This window comes from Oncorhynchus gorbuscha, linkage group LG04 (assembly GCF_021184085.1).
Source record: "Oncorhynchus gorbuscha isolate QuinsamMale2020 ecotype Even-year linkage group LG04, OgorEven_v1.0, whole genome shotgun sequence".
NCBI classification, from domain to species: Eukaryota; Metazoa; Chordata; class Actinopteri; order Salmoniformes; family Salmonidae; genus Oncorhynchus; species Oncorhynchus gorbuscha.
The window spans coordinates 38,841,007-38,853,073 of NC_060176.1; the positions used below are offsets into that span (position 1 = coordinate 38,841,007).

Below are 12,067 nucleotides of genomic sequence, written 5' to 3' on the forward strand. Positions count from 1 at the left end.
AATGAAGGCTTTTTTGTTCCATAGAGTGTCCAATGTTGTTGGTCGTGGTTTGGCCTCAGGCCAGTAAGTGTAAGCAGAGCCTGCTGAGCATCTGGTACATGCCATTGGCTTGGGCGAGTGTGAGAGTGGGGGTTGGGACTGTTTGCCCGCTCACTACCTGGGCGTATGTGTGGCTTCCATGTTGAGGCCCTCTTTGCGGGGGTGGGGTGCATGGGGTGGGCAGGAGTGGCATAGGTCTGATCTGAGGGGGCCTAAATGGGGTGTGGGCATGGTTGACGTGGGGGGGTGTTGATTGGTTGGGGTGGGGGTGTGGATGTGTCTGGGTGTATTGTGGTCTGGATGTAATTCCTCTTGGCGTGGGTCCTCTATGTGTAGGTCCAGGGGGGGGGGTCCTGCAGATCTGGGAGGGTGTCAAGCTGGTCTGGGTGGGGAGTCTATTGATCTGTTGCTCCTGTGTGAAGTGTTGGGGATACGTTTGAGAGCGATGTCCTTTAGAGTCCTGGCAAAGGTGGGCACTGCTGCCTTGTAGAGGTGGACCTGGTCATAGAGGCTGTTCAAGTCCAGGGTGGAGTGGTGGGCCAGGAAAATATTTGGTTTTGAGGCACAGTCATGGGAAATACTTGCGTTTACCCGCTGTATTTTGGCAGGGTGGAAGTCTTTTCGTGGTAGCAGGGTGGAGATAACCACTTGTGTGTTAGGGAAAGTAGAAGAAGCCTTTTCAATCACTCCCTTCAGTGCTGTTGCCACCCTTTCCTGCTGTGCTCTCAGGTCGTTTGTGCCTGTGTGTATTATTATGTGGCTGGGTGAACCTAGTTGGTCCTCAGACAGAAGGTCGAGGGCACGCTGGGTGTTTGGACACCAAAGTTTAGACACACTATGTTTGGGAAAAAGTTTTTTTTTCTTCTATATATTTCCCATTTGAGTCCATAAGTAGTACAATCTGTGTCTTGTGTTTGTCCTCAGTGGGTGTGAGGGGGTTGTCAGAAGGGCTATCAGTGTGGCTGACAGGGGGGGGGTGCTCAGAGGGGGTGAGAGCCGCTGGGCTTGTGGTTCTTCATTTGTCTGTTCTGCTGTGGTGTCGACTCTATGGTCAGGGTCTGGTGTGGACTGTTCTGCTGTGGTGTCGAAACTTTTGTCAGGTGCTGGGGTGGGCTGTTCTGCTGGCTTCTCTGTGGGGGTGGCCACCTCTCTAGTGGGTTGTTCTCTGTCACACGCCGTCCCCCTCAACCTCTCCTCCGTCCCCCTCACCCTCTCCTCCATCCCCCTCAACCTCTCCTCCACCAGCAGTCTGATCCTCTCCTCTAATGCTCTGTTCTTCTTCTGATTCTGCTCTTTCTCCTGTTGAAGTTGTCTCACCATAGTCCAGAGTGCAGATATGTCTCTGTCCACCTCCAGCTCTCCGTCTCTGTAACTTCCGGGTGTGCTGAGATAAGGACCAGAGCTATGGCAATCGGGTTGGCTTTGTAGTGCCTGTCCCGAATGGCTCCTTTATGGGAATGGGCGTATTGGAAGACACCGTGTCAGTAGTGATGGTATTTTGTAAATGTGTTATATTCTATCATGATAAACAGATTTCAAAGGTGCAATGTATATAGTTCATGATATGTTTAGCTGAGTGAAAAAAATGTAGGCTTGGATGTTGTTAATTGCTTAATTAATTAAAGTGTTTGGTATGTTCTGATGGGAGGGGTTTCCCCTACAAAAGTAGCCTCAGTTCAAAGGGAGGGCCATTTTGATTGAGCTGTTGTTGGGTCAGCATTGTTTTTAAGCTGTCTCGTAATGTATACCTTTGGTGGCAGTACTGTTTTTCTCTTCTGGAATCACTATGTAAAGAAACACCCTTGCGGCTCTGCAATCGTTTTAATTTGATAGTGGTTCTATTTTTCAGTTTAGCCTTTTGGCCTACTCTACACAGCAAAGACAGAGTTTATCGACCTACAGTTGGTTTCCAGATTTCAGTTTCCATTTAACCCGTCTGAACAGTATGCTACTGTTCCCTTGACGTATAATAGGTGTCACGCCTACTCCTGCTCCCTCCTGGGCTTGATGTCGCCAGTCTACTAACCACCGGTCCTGGCAACCCACATTGCATACCTGGCAATCATTGCTCACACCTGCTCCCCATCGTTAAGCACACCTGAGCTTCATCACCACCCTGATTACTCTCCATTCATATAGCCCTCACCAACCTCAGTCATCAGGCAGTATTAGTTCTGTTTTCATGTAACTCTCTATGTTCATTATTATTAAACTCACCATCTGCTTCCTTACTCCCTGCGTCGTCGTTACAAATAGGCCTATTTTGAAGTCCCCGTATTGTGACTGTCAAACGTGTATAGCGTCTCACAAATTACACAACTGCTATCATCCTCCTTTTCCACTTCACCAAATTTTCCCAAACTTTTCTCTCTCCCATTCTCTTTATTTTTAACTCTCCATTTCACAGCTTTTCTCTCATTAAATTAAACTCTGACGTTGTTCTTTTTGTCTCAGTGGATCGACTTGAACTTTCTGCCTGTTCTCAAAAGTGATTGGCGTGTAGGCTATTTGGTGCAGGTAAAGTTAGTCCCTGAAGCATAGACTTAAGCACTAATGCCAGATATCCTTAAAATAATGAAAGAACCTCAATGTAGCCTATAGATATAAATTGCTCAAGAATGATTTATTGATTTAAAAAAAGAAAAAGATTATCTTCAGATTATTAACCCACCTGCCCTTCACCCACACAGTATTTCATGACCCTAAACCCTTCCGCCCCATGGGTACTGCGGGTTATGATTCAACCCGTGCTTTACTAACATAAATACAGAGTAAATAGAATGTGTGTAATGAAGAAATGGTAATTACATGGTATAAAAAAGTGTACATGCAATGCTTCTATACAAATCGTCTATTTACTTCAGCCTCTTGCTGACCCCCTCTCTCCCCATCTCCCTCCCTGCCTCCTTTCAGGGCAATGGAGGCTGATCAGCTGAAGCAGGACTTGCAGGAAGCCAGGGACTCTGAAAGGAGGGCCAAACACAAGCTGCTAGAGATCACCAGCAAGTCTACCTACTCGGTAACAGCCTGGATACACACAGGCACACACGTTTGTGCGTTCACACACACACACACACACACACACACACACACACACACACACACACACACACACACACACACACACACACACACACACACACACACACACACACACACACACACACACACACACACACACACATATTCACAAAAATGTGATTGCATAAGGGCAGGCAACACACATATCCTCCTACACAAGAACAGCTCTTACACTCAGAAATCCATCCACGGAAGGATGCAACCCACACACACCCGCTTACACAACAGCCAACATACACTTACAAACCCGCCTACACATCAACCCAGCTACACAAGTCTACTCTCTCCCACACACACACACACACATATATATATATATATATACATATATATACACTGCTCAAAAAATAAAGGGAACACTAAAATAACACATCCTAGATCTGAATGAATGAAATATTCTTATTAAATACTTTTTTCTTTACATAGTTGAATGTGCTGACAACAAAATCACACAAAAACTATCAATGGAAATCAAATTTATCAACCCATGGAGGTCTGGATTTGGGTCACACTCAAAATTCAAGTGGAAAACCACAATACAGGCTGATCCAACTTTGATGTAATGTCCTTAAAACAAGTCAAAATGAGGCCCAGTAGTGTGTGTGATCTCCACGTGCCTGTATGACCTCCCTACAACGCCTGGGCATGCTCCTGATGAGGTGGCGGATGGTCTCCTGAGGGATCTCCTCCCAGACCTGGACTAAAGCATCCGCCAACTCCTGGACAGTCTGTGGTGCAACGTGGCGTTGGTAGATGGAGCGAGACATGATGTCCCAGATGTGCTCAATTGGATTCAGGTCTGGGGAACGGGCGGGCCAGTCTATAGCATCAATGCCTTCCTCTTGCAGGAACTGCTGACACACTCCAGCCACATGAGGTCTAGCATTGTCTTGCATTAGGAGGAACCCAGGGCCAACCGCACCAGCATATGGTCTCACAAGGGGTCTGAGGATCTCATCTCGGTACCTAATGGCAGTCCGGCTACCTCTGGCGAGCACATGGAGGGCTGTGCGGCCCCCCAAAGAAATGCCACCCCACACCATGACTGACCCACCGCCAAACCGGTCATGCTGAAGCATGTTGCAGGCAGCAGAACGTTCTCCACGGCGTCTCCAGACTGTCACGTCTGTCACATGTGCTCAGAGTGAACCTGCTTTCATCTGTGAAGAGCACAGGGCGCCAGTGGCGAATTTGCCAAACGTCCTGCACGTTGTTGGGCTGTAAGCACAACCCCCACCTGTGGACGTCGTGCCCTCATACCACCCTCATGGAGTCTGTTTCTGACCGTTTGAGCAGACACATGCACATTTGTGCCTACTGGAGGTCATTTTGCAGGGCTCTGGCAGTGCTCCTCCTTGCACAAAGGCGGAGGTAGCGGTCCTGCTGCTGGGTTGTTGCCCTCCTACGGCCTCCTCCACGTCTCCTGATGTACTGGCCTGTCTCCTGGTAGCGCCTCCATGCTCTGGACACTACGCTGACAGACACAGCAATCCTTCTTGCCACAGCTCGCATTGATGTTCCATCCTGGATGAGCTGCACTACCTGAGCCACTTGTGTGGGTTGTAGACTCAGTCTCATGCTACCACTAGAGTGAAAGCACCGCCAGCATTCAAAAGTGACCAAAACATCAGCCAGGAAGCATGGGTACTGAGAAGTGGTCTGTGGTTATCACCTGCAGAACCACTCCTTTATTGGAGGTGTCTTGCTAATTGTCTATAATTTCCACCTGTTGTCTATTCCATTTGCACAACAGCATGTGAAATTTATTGTCAATTAGTGTTGCTTCCTAAGTGGACAGTTTTATTTCACAGAAGTGTGATTGACTTGGAGTTACATTGTGTTGTTTAAGTGTTCCCTTTATTTTTTTTGAGCAGTGTATATACACATATACATATATACATATACATACATATATATATATATATATATATATATATATATATATATATATATATATATATATATATATATATATATATATATATATATATATATATATATATATATATACATATATATACATATATATACAGTGGGGAGAACAAGTAGTTGATACAGTGCCAATTTTGCAGGTTTTCCTACTTACAAAGCATGTAGAGGTCTGTATTTTTTTATCATAGGTACATTTCAACTGTGAGAGACGGAATCTAAAACAAAAATCCAGAAAATTACATTTGATGATTTTTAAGTAATTAATTTGCATTTTATTGCATGACATAAGTATTTGATACATCAGAAAAGCACAACTTAATATTTGGTACAGAAACCTTTGTTTGCAATTACAGAGATCATACGTTTCCTGTAGTTCTTGACCAGGTTTGGCACACACTGCAGCAGGGATTTTGGCCTACTCCTCCATACAGACCTTCTCCAGATCCTTCAGGTTTCGGGGCTGTCGCTGGGCAATACGGACTTTCAACTCCCTCCAAAGATTTTCTATTGGGTTCAGGTCTGGAGACTGGCTAGGCCACTCCAGGACCTTGAGATGCTTCTTATGGAGCCACTCCTTAGTTGCCCTGGCTGTGTGTTTCGGGTCGTTGTCATGCTGGAAGACTCAGCCAAGACCCATCTTCAATGCTCTTACTGAGGGAAGGTGGTTGGCCAAGAACTCGCGATACATGGCTCCATCCTCCCCTCAATACGGTGCAGTCTTCCTGTCCCCTTTGCAGAAAAGCATCCCCAAAGAATTATGTTTCCACCTCCATGCTTCATGGTTGGGATGGTGTTCTTGAGGTTGTACTCATCCTTCTTCTTCCTCAAACACGGCGAGTGGAGTTTAGACCAAAAAGCTCTATTTTTGTCTCATCAGACCACATGACCTTCTCCCATTCCTCCTCTGTATCATCCAGATGGTCATTGGCAAACTTCAGACGGGCCAAATTTTCAGATGACACAATAGTAATGGGCTTGATTACCAACAACAACAAGACAGCCTACAGGGAGATGGTGAGGGCACTCGGAGTGTGCAACAACTTCAACGAAACAAAGGAAATTATCGCAGACTTCAGCAAACAGCAAAGGGAGCGCCCCCTATCCACATCGAAGGGACAGCAGTGAACAAGGTTGAAAGATTTAAGTTCCTCGGCGTACACATCACAGACATACTGAAATGGTCCACCCGCACAGTGTGATGAAGAAGGCGCAACAGCGCTTCTTCAACCTCAGGAGGCGGAAGAAATTTAGCTTGTCACCTAAAACCCTAACAAACTTTTACAGATGCACTATCGAGAGCATCCTGTCGGGCTGGTACGGCAACTGCACCAGCCTCAACTGCAAGGCTCTCCAGAAGGTGGTGCAGTATTCACAATGCATCACCGGGGGCAAACTACCTGCCCTCCATGACACCTACAGCACCTGATATCACAGGAAGGCCATAAAGATCAAGGACATCATCCACCAGAGCCACTCCCTGTTCACACCGCTACCATCCAGAAGGTGAGGTCAGGACAGGTGCATCAAAGCTTGGACCGAGAGACTGAAACAGCTTCTATGTCAAGGCCATCAGACTGCTAAACAGCAATCACTAACTCCGATGCTTCTGCTTACATTGAGACCCAATCACTGGCCACTAATAAATGGATCACTAGTCACTGTATACAATGTCAATCTAAATAATGCCACTTTAATAATGTTTACATATCTTACATTACACATATGACGTGTATATACTGTATTTTATGCCATCTATTGTACCTTGCCTATGCCACTCGGCCATTGCTCATCCATATACTTACATGTACATATTCTCATTCACCCTCAGATGTGTGTATTATGTAGTTGTTGGGGATTGTTAGATTTTACTGCACTGTCGGAACTGGAAGCACAAGCATTTAGCTACACTCGCATTAACATCGGCTAACCATGTGTATGTGACAAATATGATTTGATTTGAAACGCCTTTTGACTGAAAGTAACTTAACATTGCAGAGAGCAATATAATTGAGTACATCAATGGAAATAGCAAACTAAGACACACCAGCTAAGTGCATCGACCCAAGTGCATACGGTGTCTACGGATTTACAAAACGGTGGGAATCCAGGTCAAGCAAAGGAGTGTTGGTACTTAGACAGCAGAGGTTGTGAAGAAAGGGGTCACATCGAACGTGCATGTAAAAGCAAAAAGGCACAAGGCACAATCAAACAAAAGTACTTAACAATGGAAAGTGCATAAATTGGAGCACACAGAGGATTCAGAAGGGGACGAATCTTTGCATGTTTTGTCCATTTCAGACAATGGACACAGATATTGGGTGACACCGCTACTGGTTGGAAAAGTAGTACGGATGCAAGTGAACACTGGAGCAGCCGTATCTTTGCTGTCTGAGGCGGTATACAAGGAGAACTACACCTTCACCTCAACTTCACCTCACACCACCGCCCACAAAGATGACGCTGAAAACATACACTGTTGAGACTGTTCCAGTGAGAGGAAGCGTGATTGTTCATCTCTACTGTAACAAACAGAAGTTAAAACTACCAATCTACATCGTGAAAGACAACCATCCAGCTTTGCTAGGATGCACATGGCTGAAAAATATCAAACTATAAACTGGCAAGAAATTCACATGGTTGCAGAAGAGGACACAAAGCTTGAGGAAATTAAGGAAACGCGGATATGTTCAATGGAGAACTTGGCAGTATGAAGGACATAAGTTAAACTGACCATGTAACCAGACAGCAAGCCAAAATGCTTCAAAGCGCGTACACCATAAAACCAAAAGTTGAAACTTAGCTAAAAAGACTAGTCGAGAGTGGAGTATTGGATCTAGTGAATGGGCTATACCTGTTGTTCCAGTCATAAAAGATGTCACCGTTAACCCCGTCTTCAGCAAATTTGACAACGACTCCATTTTGTTGCTCCCATCCTATAGACAGAAACTAAAACAGGAAATGCCCGTGCTCAGGTCTGTTCAACGCTAGTCCGACCAATCTGATTCCACGCTTCAAGATTGCTTCGATCACGTGGACTGGGATATTTTCCGGATAGTGAGTGAGTTTATTAGCAAGTGTGTCGGTGATGTTGTACCCACGGCGACTATTAAAACCTTCCCCAACCAGAGACTGTGGATTGATGGCAGCATTCGTGCAGAACTGAAAGCGCGAACCACTGATTTTAATCAGGGCAGGCGACCGGAGACATGACCGAATACAAACAGTGTAGTTATTCCCTCCGCAAGTCAATCAAACAAGCTAAGCGTCAGTATAGAGACAAAGTAGAGTCGCAATTCAACGGCTCAGACACGAGAGGTATGTGGCAGGGTCTACAGTCAATCACGGACTACAAAAGAGAACCAGCCCCGTCGCAGACCCTGAAGTCTTGCTCTCAGGCAGACTAAACCGCTTCTTTGCTCGCTTTGAGGACAATACAGTGCCACCGACACAGCCCGCTACCAAAACCTGCGGGCTCTCCACAGCCAACAAGAGTAAAACATTTAAACGTGTTAACCCTTGCAGGGCTGCCGGCCCAGACGGCATCCCTTGCCGCATCCTCAGAGCATGCGCAGACCAGCTGGCTGGTGTGTTTACGGACATATTCAATAAACCCTATCACAGTCTACTGTTCCCACATGCTTCAAGAGGGCCACCATTGTTCCTGTTCCCAAGAAGACTAAGGTAACTGATCTAAACAACTATCGCACCGTAGCACTCACTTCCGTCATCATGAAGTGCTTTGAGAGTCTAGTCAAGGATAATATCACCTCCACCGTACCTGACACCCTAGACCCACTCCAATTTGCTTACCGCCCAAATAGGTCCAAACACGACGCAATCACACTGCACACTGCCCTAACCCATCTGGATAAGAGGAATACCTATGTAAGAATGCTGATCGACTACAGCTCAGCATTTAACACCATAGTACCTTCCAAACTCGTCATTAAGCTAGAGTCCCTGGGTCTCGACCCCGCCCTGTGAAACTGGGTCCTGGACTTTCTGACGGGACGCCCACCAAGTGGTGAGGGTAGGAAACATCCCCACCCCGCTGATCCTCAACACTGGGGCCCCACAAGGGTGCGTTCTCAGCCCTCTCCTGTACTCCCTGTTCACCCATGACTGCGTGGCTATGCACGCCTCCAACTCAATCATCAAGTTTGCAGACGACACTACAGTGGTAGGCTTAATTACCAACAATGACGAGACGGCCTACAGGGAGGAGGTGAGGGCCCTCGGAGTGTGGTGTCAGGAAAATAACCTCACACTCAGCGTCAACAAAACAAAGGAGATGATCGTGGACGTCAGGAAACAGCAGATCCACATCGACAGGACAGTAGTGGAGAAGGTGGAAAGTTTTAAGTTCCTCGGTGTACACATCATGGACAAACTGAAATGGTCAACCCACACAGACACCGTGGTGAAGAAACCGCAGCAGTGCCTCTACAACCAAAGGGAGGCTGAAGAAATTTGTCTTGTCACCAAAAACACTCAAACTTTCACAGATGCACAATCGAGAGCATCCTGTCGGGCTGTATCACCGCCTGGTACGGCAACTGCTCTGCCCACAACCGTAAGGCTCTCCATTGGGTAGTGAGGTCTGCACAACACGTCACCGGGGGAAAACTACCTGCCCTCGTGGACACCTACACCACCCGATGTCACAGGAAGGCCAAAAAGATCATCAAGTACAGGTGCATCAAACCTGGGACTGAGAGACTGAAAAACATCTTCCATTTCAAGGTCATCAGACTGTTAAACAGCCATCACTAACATTGAGTGGCTGCTGCCAACATACTGATTAAATTTAATAATAAAACATTGGATGTAATAAATGTATCACTAGTCACTTTAAACAATGCCACTTTATATAATGTTTACATTCCCTACATTACTCATCTCATATGTATATACTGTACTCTATACCATCTACAGAATCTTGCCTATGCCGTTCAGCCATCGCTCATCCATATTTTTATATGTACATATTCTTATTCATTCCTTTACACTTGTGTGTGTAAGGTAGTTGTTGTGAAATTGTTAGATTACTTGTTAGATATTACTGCATGAACTAGAAGCACAAGCATTTCGCTACATTTGCATTAACGTCTGCTAACCATGTGTATGTGACCAATATAATTTGATTTGACTGCTGAAAAATAACCACTACCTCTCATTGATTCTCTTTTCTGGTTTACCTGGAGGACAGAAATTCAGTAAGAAAGGTCTGTCTACAGATGCATGTGGATTAAGATATACAAGAACTGTAGACCATAGTGACTCACAAAGGACTACAGGTACCGGAGGCTTCCTTTTGGAATCACCTCAGCTCTGGCCTAATGACCAGATACTGAGCGGGCTCACCAGGGTCCAATGTTACCTTGATCTATTCATCACCAGGCAAAGATGAGCATGAGCACCTGAGAAACCTGGACGCTACACTACAGAGACTGGAGGAGTATGGTCTGAGGGTCCAGAAGGGCAAATTCACGTTTTTCCGGCCTTCTATTGAGTACCTGGGCCACGTCAGACAGTTCAGCGCTCCACAAAGTGACATCAAAGGTGAAGGTCGTTGCAGAAACTCCATCCCCACAGAATGGGAGCTTTCACATCACGGACCTTAAATAAAGCCTAGAGCAATTATGCATAGATGGAGCGTGAAGCACTCACCATCGTGTTTGGTGTTAAGAAATGTAATCAGTTTCTGTTTAGCCGACGGTTCACACTGCTGACGGACCATAGACCCCTCATCTCCATCTTTGGTCCCCACACCGGTATTCCGTTGCTCGCTTCCAGCCGCATGCAGCGATGGGCATTACTGTTATCTGCTCACCAGTATGATATCAGCAGACGGCCTCTCAAGGCTTCCCTTACCTGTCACACACACTGAGCACTCCCAGGCTCATATCTTCTACTTCAAGGAAGTGACGCACACCCCAGTTACATCTGTCCAAGTGAAAAAGTTCACCCACACTGATCCAGTGATGTCTGAGGTTGTGTACATTGTCACTCGTGGGAAAGGAGGACAGCTGTTGGACAGCCTAAAGCCTTACCTGGTGAGGAGATACAAGCTCACACTTCAGTCTGGATGCTTGCTATGGGGTTTTCGAGTCATCATACCGCTACTCTGAGAAGGCAGGTGCTTGAACTTCATTCAGGGCACTGTGGCATGGTGCGAATGAAGGAGATTGCACACAGCTACTTTTGGTGGCCAGGTTTGGACGCTGCTATCAAAGACAAGGCCAAGTGACATTCTGCATGTCGAAAGATGAGCAACATGCCTCAGCTATGGGACTTCTCAGAGGAGCCTTGGCAGGGAGTCCACATAGACTATGCAGGCCCACTGGAGGATAATATGTTCTTAGGTGCAGTCGACGCACACAGCAAATGGCCTGACGTTGCAGTGATGAAGAGATGAAAGTTTTGTCCAGACAAAAGGAGCAAGCTTTAAGAACATCACAAGAGAACAGGGCCCTCAATAGATGCCTAAACACCTTCCTATTGACCTACAGAAACACCCCCCATGCTACAAAAAATGGGCACCTGGGTAATTTTTCCATATAGACACACCCTATGTGTTTTTTTATAAAATCAACAATATACATTGTGCTTGTCTGATACTTTAAGCTTACGGTTTTATGAAATAAGACAAATGCCTTGAGTGCGCCAGAGATCTAGATAACCTGACCCAACTATTCTCCTCCTGCTCCTGCTCGCTTTCGCAGATTATGCCATTGCTCTCCTGAAGTTGCCGGTAATAGGCTACACGAATGTGGAATGCCCATTTATCTTACCATTTCTACCTATCTGGGTGCCAGTTTTGGTTTTCGTGAATCAGTTTGTTTTACTTTATAATAACTTCATATCTAAATCATTGTCATGTGGTTAATCTAAATTATATCTAAATAAAAATGATACAAACCTAAAAAGTAACTCTACCAACTATGTAAAAATAGCCAACACATAAAAACATTGCAGGTAGAAAATATCCTGAATTTAAAAAGAAATATCCTAT

The 12,067-nt window shown here is 45.8% G+C and overlaps 1 protein-coding gene across 1 annotated transcript in view; it reads left to right on the forward strand.

Moving 5' to 3' along the window:
- The window catches only part of nf2a (NF2, moesin-ezrin-radixin like (MERLIN) tumor suppressor a), a 71,808-nt gene that overhangs the window by 43,557 nt on the left and 16,184 nt on the right, over positions 1 to 12,067 (forward strand). Inside the window, exon 13 of the mRNA XM_046346755.1 lies at positions 2,953 to 3,058. Coding sequence (XP_046202711.1) covers positions 2,953 to 3,058 — 106 coding nt within the window. The remainder of the gene's footprint in view (positions 1 to 2,952; positions 3,059 to 12,067) is intronic.